This window comes from Amblyomma maculatum, chromosome 10 (genome assembly GCF_055883805.1).
Source record: "Amblyomma maculatum isolate TAMU_Amacu chromosome 10, ASM5588380v1, whole genome shotgun sequence".
Lineage (NCBI taxonomy): Eukaryota > Metazoa > Arthropoda > Arachnida > Ixodida > Ixodidae > Amblyomma > Amblyomma maculatum.
In genome coordinates, this window is record NC_139353.1 from 40,894,301 (window position 1) to 40,914,051 (window position 19,751).

Below are 19,751 nucleotides of genomic sequence, written 5' to 3' on the forward strand. Positions count from 1 at the left end.
CTCTGACGCGCTGCGGAAGTCAGGAAAGGTTTCAAAAAGAAAAAGGGGCAAGCCTGCAACAAGTCCAAGTGCACCCATGAAGAAATGTGGTCGACCAGCCAACCTACGCCCATCAGCTGACACAAGGTACGACCAGATGGGTCACTGGTCACTATTTGAAGACGTAAAGCAACGCTACAAGCTCTGTTTCTTCATACACAAAGTGGAAGTGTGAAAAATTTAACATGAGGCTCTACGTCAGCAACACCGAGAACTGCTTCGTGGAATTCCACAACAGCTAGAGGCGGTACAGGGTGACCCTAAACGACCAAAAACTCCTGGGGGAATCATAATAGTAATTGCCTGATATCAGGCAAGAGGTCAAGTTAGGATTTTTTTCTTTATTTTTCCTCGAGTTTGTAATAAAAAAAAATTGTCTGAAAAAAATTTCCTGTTGCGATTTGAAAATTTGGCCCTGAAAGGGTTAATTTCCTGCCCAGCATCTGCTGGGAGCCATGCTTAAGTCAAATGGCAACATTCCCGTGATTACTCAGAAAGGGAACTTGCCTGTTCGCCTTTTCGCTTTATAATCTTGTGTGCTTAGAGTCTGTTTTCACTAATAATCATTGCTTTACAGTTTGCACCAAGCAACTAGCTGAAGAACACAGGTTTCAAGAAAAGTATATGAATGCCGAAAACATTCGCTAACTTTTCGAAAAACAAAACACTGATAAGTACACATATTCAAGAAGGGAACCCACTGTCAGTGACATGAAGGAAAGCATGGGAGATTTTTTTTAATTATCAATGTGAAGCACTAATTTAAAGCGAAGATAGATTAGAAAGTAGAAGAAAAAATAGCTGTAAGCCACCAGTGGGATCCAAACCTGACTTCCGAATTTCATGTCTGGTGGTAGTATTTATGCTGTGTGTAACCTACACTTGTTTGATAATGTCACCCTCCTTCACAGCAGCGGACGTGGAACATGCTATGTTACTGCGAGTGTCATGTATAATGTGATCTAGCGGTAAGGGATGGAACTGTATGATAACACTCTTACACTACCTGCAACGTCAAGGCCCTTGTTAAGCTAATCGGTAAATAAATGCAGGAAAAGTCAGGGGCTTCACTATGACATCTTAACAAGGGAGTCAACAGCCACTGACACAAGGATATTTAACAGGAAGATAACCGTCGTGCTACGGCGCTTTCGCCGTAGCACGACGGTGGAGCCCTGAAGGCGAAATTCGGAGGTTGTGGGTTTCATCAAAATTCTAGTGAATTATCTCCACATTTAATAATTACTTCACATTGATTATAAAAAGAAGCATTCCCTATGCTCTCCATTGTGTCATTCAGTGGCTGTTGGCTCCCTTGAGTATGTCTTAACAGAGCTCCTCATTTTCTGTCTTTGTTTGCCTAGTAGGCAATTATAGACACTCAAGATAAGAAGCCACATCTCCTTCATGCAAAGTGTTTGTATCACAATTTGCAGTATTACCCCACATAGCGCTGACACACTTTTATATGCACTGTATAAATCAAGAAACTACCATCCAAAAATGTATACAGTTGCATCCAGTCGACAGTCGTTTGTTATGCCTGTCAACACAAAGCAGAAATGGGCACATGCTCAGAGCGCTCTCTAATCAACTTGGAATTATTACACACTGCTGTTTTCTTGCACAGCTTTGACTAAAGTACAACAAACAAAACAACAATGAACAGCATGTAATTGACATTTTTTAATCTCAAGAGCTCCTTCCCAACAGTCATCCCTTCCTTTGCTGAAAGAGTGCAGAACGATTCTGCTTGCTGCCTGTGTAGTGTAACAGATCTTGGGACTAGTTTCCTTTAGGTACCTAGTTTGAACTTTGCGCAAATAAATTAAAATCTCTCTCCTAAGCGGTTTGCCAGTTGCCGCATGGTTCCGTACACCTTGGATGGAGGCTGGCCTGTGAAAGAAAAAAAAAAAAAAGATGCCTTGAGTAGTATTACTTGACCCAGGTGCCAATAAAAAGCTCAAGGCTGCAGAATTATCATCAACTGTTTGCAAAACGACACAAAGCATCTGTATACTCTTGCTTTCGGGCTGACTTGAGCAAGGATGGAAGCCGACAGACGCCAAAGCACAGCGCAACAGACTTGACTGTTTAGCATGCGGTATAACAGGCTACATACAGCAAAGCTGGTCTGTGGGTTTGAATTCTGCTAATGGCCATGAAGTACAGTGAGATTTTGCTGATTGATGCAATCCTGCTTAGCATGCTTTTCGACATAATACGATTTTTTGTTTGTTTTTGACCGACACTCTGTAGAGGCAAAGCATTTTCATATGGCTAATACAATCATTTTTTACACAGGTTTGCATAATACTATCACGAGCATATATAAAGAACTTGTGTTGCTTTAAATTTTCCTTCAAGAGGTGGGGATAAAATGCTAGTGGGGGTGGCGAGAAAGGGGTTCAGGGTTTCTAGCCGCAGTAACAAGAGGCAACAACTTTGGACAATATTTCATATTTTTTGGCAAAATGACCCTCACCCCTCTCCCATTTGCCTCGCTGAGAATTTTTTCTTTTATTCAGAGTTTCGTAGGGGGTCCCTGAATTTCACACCCTACCTGTACCGTTAGGCAATGCTGACTTGACAGCTTGCCATGATGTTGTGCGCCTAAAACATATGTCCTGTGTGTTTTTGAGATCTCCTGGGAGGGTGGTACTCTTGGCGGTGTTGGCACAGAACCAAGTTTTAGATGCTCTAACACAGTTTTGCCATGGCCGTGGTAAGCAATGAAACTGCAACAAATTTCTACGAGTTTCAGAAAACTTGCTTCTGAACATTAAGAAAGAAAAACCTCAGTACAAAATTACAGGTTATTTCAATCAGTGGCAATAAAAGTAAGTTGTGTGCCAATTATGCTTTTTTCACTACCTTTTGGGGCCTGTTTTAGACTATACAATTTTAGGGATGATGTTTTAACTTTCAATTCTTATGAGGATTATGCGAGGTTCAACTGTATTTTATTTATTTAGTGTTTATTCGAAGCAACCTTGCGACACCACTGTCTTGACCATTAAGTGAATTTGGTGATGTTGTGTGACATCAGCCCTGTCTCGACCAATCCCTAAATTCCGTGAGATCACATGATCTTGTGACATCATCATCTCAACCAGTAGTTTAATTTTGTGACTAACCACGCTGGCCTATTTTCCGCAGTGAGAGTTTGAATGCAGTCACATTGATAATTTTCCCATGTTTTATGATAGCGATGACAGCTTGCAATAAGGGGCAGAGATTCTCCAGAGCAACAACTCTCTCCGATTTCATGCAACACTATGTAAATGATAAATACACACTTTTCAACTCCTGGTAAAACAGTTGTGTTTAATTTTAGCTTTGCAAAATGCAAAGAAAACTTTTAGTCAGCTTTGAGTGTAAACTACTCAGGGGTGATTAACTTGACTGACTGCTTGTGAGACAAAATCACTAGCAGTATACAGTAGACCCCCTTTATAGTAAAGTCACTGGGACCAGCAAAAATCTTTACTATATCAGGATATTTACTACATCAGTTGCTGGTGATGACATGGTCCTGAAGATTCTGTCTGATAGTTAAATAGCCACTTGCTGAATAAGTCTTGTTGCTTCATGAAAAAAACACTCTGAAATAGCTTCCATCTCTCGCTTACCATCTCTTCATGCAATTTTTTTCAGTTATAAAATTTTTTTACACCTTAGTACTTTTTAAGCATGGGGGCAACATAGCTACAAGTACAATTAAGTATGGTTTAATGTGAAAATCAAAGCCTTTTCAAATACAAAAAATCTTTTCCTCGCGATTCTAGGTAGTGCGCGGGCGGCGATGTCATCGTGGGAGTCGTCGCCACGGCCAGACACACTTTACTATAACAGACTTTTACCAAAAACGTCTTTACAATAAAAGGGGGAAAAATGTACAGTTGTCTATGGAAGATGAACTGGGACTTCAGTTTCACTTCACTATATCAGAGTTTTTACTATATCAGAGTTTACTATAGCAGGTTTCTACTGTAATCACCATACCCCAAGCCAAAATGTTTTCAAACTGTGCCCAGTGACACGCTTGGTCTTGCTGGAATAGTTTTTAGATCCCCCAAGCACCTACATTCATGGACAAAACTGCCTGCCACTGCTCTCTATCAGACTGTGTATAGCCGACAGCAGAATGCCTTAACACATCCTGCTAGCACATTGCGATCTCATGATGCCTGCCTTTATCGTTGACTCTAGTGCAGCCAGGAAGCTGCTGTGCTTTTTGCTTCATCATGGATGTTACCACTTTCAATTTACTTGTCCAAAGTGGTTTGTGTTTAGTTTTGACCAATGATAAGGCAAGCATGACAACATCAAAGTGGTTAGCAAGATGTAAAACCCACTCTAGCTCTCTGCTGCACACCTGCTGATGGAAACGCTCTGCCCTGCACTTTGGCCAAGTTTAGCCACCGCTCATGTGTTTCTTTTTACCTGTGCAACGTCAAGAACTTCAAACATTGCGAACATTTTTCGCAATTACAACCTCAGTGGGTACACACGTTGTCAACTTTGCGACGGCCAATCGGGAGTACCTCACCAGACAAGACCTCTCATTTCCGAAATTTTGAACATTCGATTTTCTTTTTCCACCCATGGTCCTACGTTAAACAAAGTAGAAACGGCAGCAAGCACGTAAGGATAATTCTTTCACATTCTTTGCAGTGACACGACCATCCCAGCACTCAAAATGAAACTTATTGTTCAAAAAAGCCTCCGTATAATCTGCTTTTTTCACACAAGACGTGGCAGCTCCTGGGGAGCGGTTGAAAATTCGTCTGCTAGTGACTGAAAGCGTACTTGGGAGACACTGTGAAGTGGCAATCCGTGTACTTGACACCTACTGCCATCTGTCACATTCACCCGTCATGTATATTAACTATGCAAGGTCTCCGCAATAAGCTCCGGCTGTGCTTATCGTAGAGACCAAGAGCGGGCGTGTGAAAAAGGCAGATTAACAAAGATTTCCAGACTCACCAAGGATTAAGTTGCAGATTGCAGTTCGGGCGGCCCGGATGTTCTTGTAGGAGCCGAGAATGTGGATTTTACTGCATGGAAAGGGATAGGAACCTGAAGCAGTGCACTGAAATTGCATGGCGTTGGCACAATCATACACAAAATGGTTCACCCAGGAGCCTGAAGCCAACCTAGCCTCAATGGCACTGATTATTGGCCGAGTGCCATCAAGTGCGTTCCGTAGGTGTACTGAAATAACTTCGAAGCATAAATTTGAACTGTAAAGTCTTGTGGCATGCTCCTTTTCTAGTGCAATGCAGATATGGCAGTGGCATCACTCAATGAAGTAACTTCCACACATTTTTGAACAAATCAAAGGAAGTGACGACAACATCCAGATATGGCATACATACCTCCAAAAAACAAAAACAATGCACCTGCTGGTATGGTAGTGCACCTCTGAGTAGAAGATTTAAATATATTAAGGAAAGCTGGTCTTTTGTTCAGAGGGAGCATGGTTTGTAAACACTAGACCTTGTGAAGAAGATTTGTACATTTAAATGATCTAGAATCATTATAGACTGCCAAAAGTCACAATTGAGTATTCTAGGATGATTTGGACGAAAGGTATGGCTTGTCAAACGTGCCAAAGAAAAAGCTAGTTTTGGTGAGTGAAAGAAATGGTTTATTTTGATAATTTTTTAGTAAACAAAGTAGCGTTACTGCAGATCTTGAGTATCGTTTTAGTAAAAGAATGAATTATAGCTAATATAGAACAGGAAATATCGCTCCTCCAAAATGCTGACTGCGTCTAAGATGCAATTTTCAGAAATCGGCAAAAAATGTTTTGGTATATTTTTGAATTACCAAGACTAACAACAACTTATTAAAGAGAGTTCTGGCGATTTCGGGTGTGGATACACCGTTTCCTGTAGAGATAATTGCCCCAGCAACTAAGAAGCAAGTTTACTTCAACAAGGTTCGCAATTCCACATGCTGTGCCGCTCATTTTTCTTGGTCTGTCGTGCCCATGAAAACTGCTTAAGGGGGGACACTGGTCTTAAAGCTATTTTCCTTAAATCTGAGCCAATTAAAATGAAATTGCACCATCTTGCTCAGTTTTTTGTGCAGATTTCAAATATGCCTTTATTTTTTTTCCACATTAATTAGCACCAATGTTAGGCAATATTAATTACTCATTAATTAGTACCTCAGTAGAGAGAGAATGGCAAAGTAAAAATTAAATTTTTATGCGTGGCTACATAGTCTAATCAGTAGAGAATGCAATGTTCAAGGCAGTTTTTCCATTTTATCTATCTGTGTAATTTAATGGAACACTGAACATCTACATTCAAGATGTGCTTGTGAAGCATTCAAAAGTTTGCATAATCATTAATTTTTGAAGCCTGATAGAGTAATTCTGCCTTGAACATTGCTACACCTGCACCTTCAGCTTCCTTTAGCAAAAAAAATTACACCTCTATCTGCTCTAGATGCAGAGATATCAATGTCCCAAACCTGATGTGCATCCAAAATTAGCAATTTGAGAAAAATGAGAAAAACCCAAATGGGCCACAATTTATTAATATTCACGATAATATGTGCATATTTACATTCCCTGAGGGCTAATAAGCACCAGGCATGTAGTCTGAGTGCTGCTTGTGGGTGGAGTGCCGCTTTTTCAGTGCCTGGTGCACACTTGCAGAAGAGGCACGTTTGCGTGTAGACTCGACAGTTCGTCGCCTGTCCTTCTCAGCCATCCTCTTCCTGGTATTGAGGCCAGGGTTGACGTCTAGCTCCCTCAATATTTGTGAGGATGATTGAAGGTTGCCCGCATTGAACCGGACAACAGCCTCTGCAACAGCTGATTGAACAGCAAATAATGATGCATGGCGTTCCTTTGGTGCCAGTGACCATATTAGCGAGTGCAAACTCTCGTTGCTATTTTGAGTTTTGCCACGTTGGCAACGCTCCAGCAGCTTTGGCTCTGCCAAGCGCTGGTAGATTGGCAGTAGTGCCTTGCACACATGTGGTGGCAAACTATATCTATGCTTGGGAGTGGGTTCTCCCTTTGCTGCGGCAGCATTTTGGCGGCACCACGAGTTTGGGCCTGTCGGGCACAGGCTGTGGTTCGACACGTCATCATTTGAGGTAATGTGATGATATGTGGCCATCACTGCCTGCTGCATTGCTTGGACATCTCCGGCGTGAGACTTCAGAGCCCAGCTGTAATATGAAGTCAACTTATTCACAAGGTCGCCCGTGAGCTTACCTTTGCCACTGAGGCTCTGTTTTCCCTCGCCTTTGTGCTTTGCAATCACATTGCGCAGGGCCGTGCCCATGCGCTTCTGAACGTGGTTTATACAGTCTTCTTTCGTTACTTTTATGAAGCCGTACACATCAGCCTCCTGCAGTGCCAGAAATGAGCGGCTGTCTCCATCAGACAGCACAGTAGTGTATCGAAGGCCATGCTTCTGCAAGGACCTTTGAAACAAAACAAGTGCAGCCTGCACTTCCATCTCGCCAGATTTTTTTTCGGTGTTTTTTTGACACCTGTGGCTGGCCTTCCACACCTGATACGATGGGTCGCGTTCCGCAGGCCCGCGCTCGCACCCCGCACAAAAGTTGCTCAACACAACATAGTCAACTACCAGTCCGGTGAACAGTTCAATCACTGCGCCCACACCAATGTGCGATGAATGTCCCCGGGTCATCCACGAACCGTCAAAAGAGACAGCGATGTTTCCAGGATGATCGAGGTGCAACTCTTGGTAGAGCTCCCGAACGGAACGGGCACTGTCCATCATCACTTTTTCGGCTGCGCGTGTAGTCGCGGGCGTCAGCTTATTTTTCAAATAACCTTGCCAGGTTTTATTATGGAGCCCCCTATGGGAAATATTCATTATTGCGAACACGTCGTTCAGCGCGGTTTGCCGATTTCCTGTAGCTTGCATTGCCCGTGCAGCAAGAATATTTACAGTAAATGGACTTATTTTTTGACTGCCTTGGGCGCGCGGCGAACTCCACGCTGCTGAAATGCCACCGCAGTTCACGCACGTGAGAGTGAGCTTCACGGCTAGACCGTATTCACGACCTCCTTTTGAAGCTTTAACGCCCTCCCCACCACAAACCTTGCACTTGACAGCCATCAACATTTTGTTGAAACATTCCAAATCCACAACAGTGAACGCGGTATCGTCCAGACCGCCGTCCGTATCCCGAAGCGGGCGGTCGTCACAGTCGTTGACGAAATCCAATTTCCTCTTGGTCGCTGCGGCCGAATCCAATTCTTGAAGCTTTTCTTGAGCTTTCGTTTCCAATTCCCGCAAGTCTGAAGGCTGAAGCATCGTAGTGTCGCAGCGTACGCGGCCGCTGCGTGTAGCTGTAGCTGTCACCGTCGCCGAGCTCGTTAGGCCTACTTGGCCTACTTCGACATCCGCTGACACTCCTTCAACTGCTGCTGGCTCTTGCACGTTCTTGGAGCGTTCCGATGGCACATGACGCGTAGGGAGGTTGTTAACGCGCCTATTTCTCTTCTTTTGGCCGAACTTGTGGCGCGAGTGAAATTTGCTGGGTGGCATCGCTGCGCGTCGGTCTCTCGCCTTTCAACAAAATGGCGCCGGGGACGCGTCCGCTCACCCGCCGCGGCAAGCCTAGCAGACGATGCGTGCGGGAATCCGCCAATGGAACAGCTCGTTTCAGTCACGTGCGCGTATTAGCGAATCGGACCCCGCGGTTTTTTTGTTGTTTACGCTTCTTTTTCTCGGTGGCCATTCCGGGCAAGCAAGCAAGAGTGGCGGGAAATTGAAGCCTAGAGAGGCCTCTTTCAAACGAGCCCAAGATGGCTGTGATCGGCGCGGTGAAACGAGAGTTCGAAGGAGTAGAAAATGTACCGTTTTTATCGTCTGCTGATGCGAAAAATCAGGTGACGCGATGATTTAAATTCAGTAACACGCAAAAAATATTGCTGTCCGGGAGACAAAAATTTGTAGACTTGAAGATTAATAGCTGTAGTTTGCAAAAATGCCATTTTCAAAAATTTGATTTTTGGGTCATTTTTTGGTCCCAAAGACCCGTGTCTCCCCTTAAGTATCACCTTTTCATCTGCGCCATTATGATTATGCTGCCCGTAACCTCGAGGAAATGCGACACCATCGGCTAGAGTGATGCGGCAATGTTGCATCACCGGCGTGCCTTTTAGTTCTACCTTTCTTTTTTCTTTAGACCAGCATCATGACCAAACCTAAATTTTCCGTGTTTGATGCTGTGGTCGTGATGTCGGAACGGAGCTAAGCCTGTAAGCCTAACTGTGCGACCTTTTCAAAATGGCGCCAGGCCACAAGCATTCGATGCCGGCAGCCAGCCAAAAGTGGTCAGTTTGGTCACATGCTCTCGGAACCCAATAGCAGCACGTGTTTTGCACAATTCTGCCCCTTTGTTTCCAGCTTCGGGCGTTTGCTCATGGACACCAATCGAGATAGGGGAATAGCCAGAATCATGGTCTTTCGAACGAGACCAAAATGATGCCGGCGAAGCGCGTATTTGTCGAACTCCAGTCGATCTGAGCTTAGCACGATTTGAACTCAATTTAAAGGGCCAAGCGGACAGATTTGCAACTTCAGAATGCAATAACGCAATTGAAAATCCGATGTTTAGACCAAATTTTGGCCCCAAAGAGCAGTGTCCCCCCTTAACTTCTAAAATTGCAGATTTAAAAATATTGTTTCGGTCGAGATTTTCTGCCCAGCCGAGCAGCTACCCCACAGGCACCATGCATATATGTACTGCCCTAGAAGTATTTTCTGAATGAATTGGGATATCTCGAAACCTTTACTGATGGCTGCGAGTATAAAAACCATCACCGAAAATTATGAGCTTCGCAAGTTGGTGCCGCGACTGCCACAGAGCAAGCTCTTCCACCGAACACGAAACCAAACTGTGCTGTGGAGTTCCTTTGGCAGCGTCAAATAACCCTGTGATCCACAAGCGCTCTTGTGCGCTGGTAGGAATGAACTGTGCAAGCAGCAGGTCATCGCCAAATCACCAAACGTCGACAGTGTCATGAATCTACTCTGTTAAATTAAAGAAAAAAAAATAGACGCATTTAAATGGGAGCAAGAAATTGAAACGAAAAGAGTTTGTTGCATAACTGACTTCATTATATAAGGTTTAACTGTAGTAAAGTTCGAATTAACGAGTCTTCACCATATATCCAATGTCTGCTACAGAGATCCACTCCATGGGAGAGATAAGAATCGAAATAAGTCATAAAAAGTCACTTATTCCTGTTTAACAGTTACGGCTAAACTTCATACAGTCAAACCCGAATATAACGAACTCGGATAGAGCGAATTATGTTTTATATCGAACACTCGAATTTCCGCTAGCATTATGCATATAAAATGCATTTTTTATAACGAACAACACATCGGATATAGCGAACTCAGCGCGCGCGATCGGTTGCCAAACGCCCGCCAACGGGCGGGCCTTTGTGCCGGCTCCGAGTTCTCTCCGGGCAGCCCAAGCTGCCGGGCCGCAATACTTCTAGCGCATGCCGTTGTCAGATGGAAGGGGGATTGGCGACGGCTCCGTTCCCCCAAGGTCTCACACAGCGCATACGTCATCACGCGCCCGCTAGGGTGCTTCTGCTGCTTCTGCGCCGATGCCACGCTTCCGTAAAACGCAGGAGGGGCTCTCTACAGCAGCTTCCACGAGGGACCCTCCTGTACGCATGCGCGGCCGTCGCCTGGAGTAGCGTGAGTAGCCTTTAAAATCCGCGCCATCGGCCAGCCTCTCTTTGCAGCGCTCCTATTCGGCAGCTGCCTACCATGTGATCAAAGACGTTCGAGCAGCTCCAGACCTATTGCGCTTCGAGAAAGAAGCAACACCGGCCAGAACTGGTTTCAAGTTTGGGCGAAGGGAAGGCAGCCTCCGAACAACGAACGCGTCAGTGGCGAACTTTCCCGCATCCTCGGAGCTTTCTTTGTTCGCGTTTGCAAGTCGTACTGCTGCTATCCTCACGATTCCGGACGTGCCTACGTTGCTGCTGGCTTGCATTCTGGCGCTACATCCTGCAAGATGACGACGAAGCAGCGGCGTGCCCTACCGCTTTCCGACAAGCTGGAGATAATTCGCCGCGTTGGCCGCGGCGAAAAAAAGTCTGACGTTGCCGCGCATTTCAAGATTCCGCGGAGCACGTTAAGCACCATTTTGAAAAACCAGTCGGCCATCAGAGGCAATGCACAGGAACGACCAAATGGTGACGGCTTTCGCCACCGCAAGCCGGCTTACGACCAAGTAGAGAAAGCGCTGTACCAATGGTTCTTGGACATTCGCGCGCGAAATCTGCCGGTCTCCGGCCCCATGCTACAACAGAAGGCAAAAGATTTTGCCTTCGTCCTGGACGTCGAGGGGTTTACAGCGGGCAGTGGTTGGCTCCAACGATTTAAAGACCGCTACTCCATCACCGGGAAGGTGGTTGCAGGTGAAAGCCAAGCAGTGGACGCTGAGAGTGCTGAAAAGTGGGTGCATGACGTGTGGCGTGCTGTCACGGAGAGATACGAACCGTGCAATATTTTTAACACCGACGAGACTGCCTTGTTTTGACAACTGCTGCCGAGCAGAACCTTGGCGCTAAAGAATGAGAAGTGCCATGGCGGCAAATTGAATAAGGCCCGAGTCACCGTTCTTCTCACGACAAACATGGACGGTTTATCAAAGCTGCGGCCGCTTGTCATAGGCAAGTTCAAGTCTCCTATGTGCCTGCGAGGATGCACTTCACTCCCAGTCACATACAACTCAAATTCTAAGGCCTGGATGACCAGAACGTTGTTCGAAGCGTGGCTGCGTGGCTGGGACGAGGAACTTGCAACGAGCGGGCGAAAGATTTGCCTCCTCCTCGATAACTGTTCTGCGCACCACTGCGGCGTCACGCTCAAGAACATCGAGCTTTGTTTCCTGCCACCGAACGCAACAGCGGTTTTGCAGCCCCTCGATCAGGGGATCATCCGCGCTTTCAAGCTGGGCTACAGGAAACGCGTCGTTGAGCGGCTGTTGGTGAAATTGCGGGTTAACGACGAGCTCAAGATTAATTTGCTGGCCGCAATAGAAATGATTAACCGTGCCTGGCAAGACGTGACGCAATCCACAATCCGCAACTGCTTCCACCATGCTGGACTATGTCGAGAGGATGCAGAAGCTGCTAGTGAAGCGCGCACTGTGCAAGATGACAGCGATGTTGCCACGCTGTGGGAAGAACTCGCTGATGTTCCGGACGCTGTGCCCGAAGAAGTTGCCCTGGAGGATTTTCTCACTGTTGACGACAACGTAGCCGTGACAGCGAGCCCGTTGGACTCGGAAATTGTTGCCGACATGCTGGCATCTGGTGCGAACGAGGAGACCGAGGAGCCACCGCCGGAGGACGATCGCCCTCGCCCGACGTTGCACGAAGCCCTCGCTGCTACCGATCTGCTGCGCCGATACTGCTCCGGAATACAGGGAAGCGGACTGGAGTTTGTGGAAATGATGTCGCGTGTGGAAAGTGCGATTCTCGCTGATGGAGTTAAATGCAGTGTTCAGGCGAAGATCACTGCCTACTGCAAATAACTGAGCATTTATCTGCAATAAATTTCTTTTGTAGATTCATGGTGAGCGGCACGGTTTTTCTTTAGTTAGTGCGTTTTCGCTGCGCTGTCTGGACATCGTGTATAACGAATTTGGTACTGAAGTTCGTTATAAACGGGTTTGGTTATAGCGAAATACTTTATATAGCGAACAAATTGCGTTGAATTACGCAGTTCGTTATAACCGGGTTTGACTGTACAATGTGGATCCAATGTATTACTTTAAAAGTATAATTCTGCTTCTCCACATTGCTTACTTTGTCCATCTTGCATACTGAAATTCTCTTCCTAGTTTCCTAGAGCGTTTTCAATAGTAGAATGGGAGGTTCTTCTAGTGATTGCGTATGATGAAGCCCCTTCGTGCGTATTATTTGTGTAATTTAAGAAACTGTCAATAAACTTTCAGTGTGTCCAAAAGATCTGTCACAAAACAAATGGCGAATGCAGCTCACCTGTCAGCAAGGACAATACGAGTCTTGGTGACGTTTTCAATGGTGAACTTGGTGCGGCCACCCTTTCCGGCAACTCGCCCTATGCACCTGGCTAAGTGGTCTCCCTTCAGTGGCTTCACTGGAAAGCACCGAAATGATGCGGGTGGGGATCATTACTGCGAGCTCACACCTCCTGAGACACATGTACATTATGTTCTACCGCCATGAAAAATCTGAAAAATTTATACGTGCTTGTTTAGACCTCTCTATTTCACAAGAACAACATGAACTGCTAAAAAAGCAGGAATTTATGTGCAGTGCACACTTCCAACACTCCAGGAATAATAGCAGCCTTATTTTTCTATCAAACACATTTACATAGAATTACTCATTTTCCCATCGGAATCTCATTTGGAACAACAAATCAGTTATATTGTCCTTCAGCATAGCATTCCTACACAGCAAGCAATAAATTCACATGCACGCACTGCAATTTTTACCTATCCAACTATAACGCACACTTAGTGGAAGACGGACTAACAAGGAATCACACATAGTACAATTTCCCATGCAGCAGTACACTACCCGAGCAATTTGCTCACAACATACCTTCGAAACAATGCAATACAGCTTACTGCAGTGGAGGTCAGTTATTCTGCACAAATGTTTAGCACCGATAGCGATGCACAAACCCACATTACTCCAGGTATTCCTAGTTAACCAAACCTGATCACTCGACAAGAAAAGGAACAATTAAACTGAACAGAAAGGCCAACTTGGTGATTAGTTCTCTACTAAAGTAAAAAAATCACTTTAGGATATTATAAGCCAAGAGGAATTCTGGTTAGCAAGCAGGAAAAAGCTTGCTTGTCACGCATAATCATGCAGCGATCCCTTATAGTAGAACCTTAACTATATGACCTTCTGAGAAGTGGACGAAACAGATTCAGGTGTGTTATGATCAGAAATATTACAGAACTGATGCATAAGAGATATAAAAACACCTGCTACTCTGACTGCTGAAATTACATAATTCTTTTTGCCCCGTGTTATGAAAGCACCTCTATTTCTGTTTGGCGAGATAACTCGTTACTTGTGTAATTTGAGTACTTTCTTCTTTAATGCTTCAAGAAGGAAGGTATGGAGAAAAAAAAAAAAAAAAAAAAAAAGCAGCGCCGCGACTTGAGACAGAGGAAGAGATTGATTGATTGAATGTCCTTTAATGAATGGGAAGGCTCATGGCCATGGATGGGGATAAAGGGGAGTAGACATAATCTTCATTGCTTAGGTCGTCACTCGAATCACATTGCTCTAACCAGGCCACTAAGCGAGCCATACTTGGCAAATATCATCTGTGTGTTAGCATCAGTTTCTAGAAGGGAACGGTAGTTCAGGCGGTAGGGTTCGATCTCGGGGCGTCCAGTAGAAAAAGCAGGGCAATCCCAAAGTAAATGAGATATGCCGCCGCAGGTTAGAGTCGTACAGTGGGGGCACGTAATCATTTTCTCCGTATACTGACGCCAGCGGGCCATAATACGTGGCGTGTAAGCCGCATGGGCGATGAGCTTATTCAAAAATACTTCTTAACTTCGGGTGAGGTGGGTTCTTCTCGTAAAAGGTGGGTCTGGTGTGGCCACCTGCATGCGATGCTGACTGAGGCTACGAAGACTGGTCCGAGTATAGTGCATAAGGGCAAGAGAAGGGGTGAGTTGCCCGCCCAAGGTCGAATAAGGATGAAGCAAGGGGGGTGGGGAAGTAAATGTGGACATCCCACCTGCCAAGGCAGCCGCGGCGTGTGCCGCCGCATTGCCCCCTGATTCGTCCGAGTGACCTGGGGTCCAGTGAATAGCGAATAACGGACAAGCGCTGTCCATTCCTCTGTTTGTCTCAAGTTGCAGCGCTGTTTTCTTGATTTTGCAACGTACCAACTAGCTCAGATTTCCGTTCTTTTGGAGGTATGCAAACACAGACTCTTTGCAAACACACGCTAAAAGGTCTACAAGGGCGCGAAAACACACAATATATACAGCCACACAGACAGGAATTCCCGAATTCATACCCGTAGCTGGAAAAATGAAGTTGCCTTAAAAACATAAAAAGATGCCGATGCATATTCCTCCCCTCGCCCCACTTCCTCATGTATTCTGTTCTTAAGTTGTTCCCTGAATAATGGAGTGCTAGTGTACGCACAACTCGAAGCAATAAACACACAATGATGTAATGGCGAAGCTAGCAGTCAAGAGGCAAACTAAGTTCAAAAGCAATCATAAGAGAAACTTCACTTGAAGCCCGAGGGACCAACCGAACTCTGTTCAGTATTTTCAAATTACGGAGAGCGTGCTGGAAGTTACCAAATGTTTGCCACCAGCAAATGAACGAAGTAGGACATGCCGGACTTTTTGCCATATCTGATTGAGGTTTTCAATGCGTTGTCCTTGTGGGAGTTTGTCGAGCCGATGCAATTCGTCGCATAAATGGGACGTGTAATCGAGTTGCGCAGCAACGACTGCCTCAAGCTTTGTTCCCTTTCATGTTAGCCAGTCCTGTGCATGTGGCATTTAACAGTGGAATATTACCATACTGCTTACAGCAGCGCAGAAAAACAGAGAAAAAGAGGAGCAGTTCCTCATTCCCATTCAACCAAGTGTATCCATATGACTACATGAAGAGCTATGGAGCTTTTACAAAAACAAAAACTCAGTCTGGGCAACTGCCTGCCTAAAGCATTCGCTTTAACTCACACCTACTCTACCATGGGCATTCACTCCAATACACATTGGCAGTGTAGGAAGGTTTCCTAACTGAATGGATACTGTGGTTGCAAAACTGCAGTGCAAAAATAAAAAAGTAAGGGCAGTCGCAGGTAAACTCACCATCTTGGATGTCAAAAGATTCGAGGAACAGTTCATCCAGCCGAACAAGAGCCAGGGCATCCTGCCAAAATGGCAGATCCACAAATAGCACATTCGGGCAGGCCACGGGATGAAACGGGAGAAAAAGAAAAATAGATTCGATGAGTTCAAACGTAAAAGGCAGGAAAGAGAAAAAGAAGCGGAAGACAACAGGAACTAAGAGACGTGTGGCGCGAAACTGCCCTCGGCTGGCTTTCGACAACAATTTCAGCTGCATGCCGCGGAAACTTCCAATGAGAAATTCACCACGACCTGTTTTTAAGTGGCTTTGTGTCTCAACCTCTTCAAAGGAGAGTAGCAGCGGGTGCTTGGCAATGTTAGGTGTGCAAGCTAGGACTAATCATACATCCTAAAGATGCACAGCCAACCTAACAAAGTTGGACTCGATAAACTTGTGCCATGTCTCTTCCTCTTAGATGACAAGCCACCAAACTGCTAGTACTATAAGGTTTCCAGGTCAATTGACAAAATGTGGCAGGCAAAGACTTAAAAAATTTCCTTTTCTTTTCTTTTTTTTTTTTTTTTTTTTTTTTTTTTTTTTTTTTGTGCCAAAAGAGGCCACTTCTTCAAGGCACTGTTGACATTAAGTGACATACCACAAAATGAGAATACTAAACTCCTCGTGATAGCCATACAGACATACGACAAGGCGAAACAAAGTGAACGAGTATGCAAGCCAATATGACGCTGCAAGATGTAACAAAAGATCAACACTTTGCCACTTACATCAACATCAAAACCCAAAGTGAACGCCCGCACAAAATCAGCAGCTTTCTGTAGTGCACTGATCTCCTCAGTTTCTTTGCATGTCTGGAAGGAAGAAAAAATCACCTTTAAGTTCACACTTTTGAGGCGAGGCATTCCTTCTTGCAATTAAATCAGCAATGAACTATTCGTCCACAACTTCAACTAGTACATGCTTGGCAGCATTGCACATCAATCGCGCATTTGCACTCAGCCAAGTCCATCAGAGATTGGCTCTATGATTGATTACATTATAATGTGCTGGGAATGTCACATATATAATCATGGGCAGTGGTACCTTGAACAGCTGATGACAAAGACCATAAGCTTACTTGCGACAGCGCTCTAATGTCATTGTTTCTACCAGGGCTTGCAGACAGCACACAAGTAGGTTCGGGATGGTAATATTAAGTGAGAATGTGAGAACAGTTTACATTTTACAGTTCCAGGCAATTGAAATTATCCCACGATCTTGTGCAATTCAGTCCTTTGTAGTCTGCCGCCGTGCCTTGGCGGATAAAACGCTACATACACCTTATTAAACCCTGAACGCTTTCATGCAGAATGCCCTCAAAAGTAGTTATCTGAACTCCAAGCATGGCTGTTTTCTATAACTTTAAAAACTTTATGCGATAGCTAAGAGTTGCCGTCACACCAGAAACTCCACATACTACACAACTGAATTCCTCGGTTGACAGAGGTTGGTTGTTTGACCTTGTGACATCATCAATCTGTCAACCAATAAGTTTTCAGTGATCAGGTAACAAGGTCACATGACTCAAAAATGAATGCCGACTGGTTGGCGAGGTTGAAGGTGAGACCAAATAGTACGAATAAGTTTGCAGGTGCCGATATGGTGATGTTAGGTTGGATCCACAACCATCCATAAGTACTAAAGAATATTTGAAAAAAAGAAAAAAGAAAGAGCAAAAAGGTCCTGTATGACTACAATGAAAGACATCTACAGCAGCAGTACTGCTTCTAATGCTATGCAAACTTTATTATTGTAAGTATAGAACTCTAGTTAGAGAAAGATTATAAATTTTTGTGAACTTTCAGCTCTGCATTGACAAAGAATAAACAAGCTTGTTTCAGGGTAACACAAGCTATATCTGAACTTACTCGGATTTCAACACAGCGAGACTTAAGGTTGAACCGTATTTGAAGGTGGAGGTGCTCCACAACTGGTGTGAAGATCTTAAGCCAGTTTTCCTTTAGTGGGCTGTACCTGTGTGCTGGCACGGGAACCTTCCGCATTTCAATCTTGCCATCCTGCAAAGTATGTTGTAATAGAGGCAAGGTTAGTTCATACGGTCACTGCCTGACCGAGTTTTCCCAATGTGTAAAATGCATGTCGAGGTATCACAGCAGCAATGTTATCTCATCTCGAGGTCACCATCGTCAACTCAAAGGCATGGTCACAGCATTTGTAGCCCTCGCACGTTTATTGCTATGTCATTTGTGTGAAAATTTTGACGCTCCCACTACCACTAACTTCTGTTTGACAGATATCACTGGCACCTGAAATAACATACCAAAGAAACAAGTCAACTAGGAACTGATTCAGCAGTGTCTACCAGTAAATTAGTAATCGCAAAGTGGAAAAGGCAGCCGAGAATATTAGTCCATTATATTAGGAAGCAGCAACACCCCAACTTCAAAACTGTCGTGCAGGGAAGACACATACCTTGCAAAAAACAACCTAACAATGTACACTGAAGTCCTTTCATGGCATAGTGAAGCTCTACTACATATATATATTTGACATTTGTGCAGTTATTCTGCAATATCGATCCAACAATGCACTGGAAAATGATTCCTACAAAAAGCCGTGTCAGCTGAAACTGCAAATGTCTGTAATTTAGCTGTGATACTGTTGCAAGCTCATCATTTGTGTGAGCCCTGCAATGCTGGTCATAACAAGCAGATACCACGCCCCCTTTTATGGATTTAACGCTGACCAGCCTTATACAACGCACTTCTGGGATCGCAACTTTCGCTGCTTGCTACTTTTTATGATCAAGACTTATCGCACTGGAAGAAGGATTATGTAGACGACGAAAACATAACGATTAACACATCACAACATAACCACGCTGAAGCTGCGGCACGCTTGAGTGAAACCACCCCTCGCACAAATCTCTGAAATAGTTAAGAGCACGAGAAAGGCGAAAGGGTTATTTTCGGCGCCGCACCAGTTTCTCCTGCTTGGCGGGGGGGTACAGCGGTCGTCCTTTTTTAGTGTCTTCGTCGTCGGCGTCCACGGCCATCTTGCGCTTGCGGTTGGCCCGGCGCTGGACGAGCTGGAATCCATCGTCAGTCATCTTTGAGGGCTCTGTTGTGGAAGGCATCTTGAGATGTCTCCTGCGACATAAACAACAGAAAAGGCGTTTCCTAACTCTGTATTCACACCGACAATCCCGACATCGCTGGACTACCGAAACTCATTTTCAAATCAGCACTTTTGGGCGAATGTGAGCTCAGAGATTCCAACTCACGCAAGCATGCTGGTTGCACATCCGACTGTTTGGAAAGAAAGATCAACCTATTCAAAAGCTGCAGATGTCACCAGTTTTTAACGCAATCAAGAGATCCTCGCAATATGTTGACACGCATGCCGGTGACATCAGCGTCACAGATGCTCTCGTCAGACGACGATCGCAAACCGCTGTCCGTACCGTAGGACCGGTTACGTTTCAGAAATTTGGGCTAAATACACCATATGACATCAAGGAAATAAAACTCCTTCGGAACATAGCCAGAAATTGCGTCTTTTGATGCGTTCGCTCACCTATACTTCCCACCACGTGAGAGGAGACGACGTAAAAAGGACACACATGGGCTACTACATTCACAACGCTATCAATGAGGGCGCTAGTGTTCAAAATGCCGGACATCAACAAAAACAAACGTTAATAGTGATTACCAAAAAGTTTGAATTTAAAATAATTTATTAATTCATATTTTAATACAGTAAAAAGGTTATGTTATGTATAAAATTATTTTTATTTGAAAACGAAACTGTAGCTTTAGCA

At 44.7% G+C, this 19,751-nt stretch overlaps 1 protein-coding gene and 1 long non-coding RNA gene across 3 annotated transcripts in view; one reads left to right on the forward strand and one right to left on the reverse strand.

The window, feature by feature from the left end:
• LOC146176248 (uncharacterized) overlaps window positions 1-3,949 on the forward strand; it is a 221,867-nt gene extending 217,918 nt beyond the window's left edge. Inside the window, exon 5 of the long non-coding RNA XR_014701511.1 lies at window positions 3,828-3,949. This is a non-coding gene — a long non-coding RNA (uncharacterized LOC146176248). The remainder of the gene's footprint in view (window positions 1-3,827) is intronic.
• l(1)G0004 (RNA-binding protein pno1) lies at window positions 1,713-19,585 on the reverse strand. Of its 2 annotated transcripts, none has more exons than XM_084582566.1 (8): window positions 19,508-19,585; window positions 18,912-19,080; window positions 17,839-17,988; window positions 16,699-16,782; window positions 15,934-15,994; window positions 13,082-13,199; window positions 5,029-5,099; window positions 1,713-1,935 (listed from the first exon to the last, which is right to left on the reverse strand). In XM_084582566.1, the coding sequence occupies exons 2-8, from the start codon at window positions 19,065-19,067 to the stop codon at window positions 1,868-1,870; spliced, it is 708 nt and encodes a 235-aa protein (XP_084438692.1). In that variant the 5' UTR covers window positions 19,068-19,080; window positions 19,508-19,585; the 3' UTR covers window positions 1,713-1,867. The 2 variants fall into 2 exon arrangements, with proteins under 2 accessions (XP_084438692.1, XP_084438691.1); XM_084582565.1 differs by lacking the exon at window positions 19,508-19,585 and adding an exon at window positions 19,215-19,420.
• Window positions 19,586-19,751: the final 166 nt, after the last annotated feature.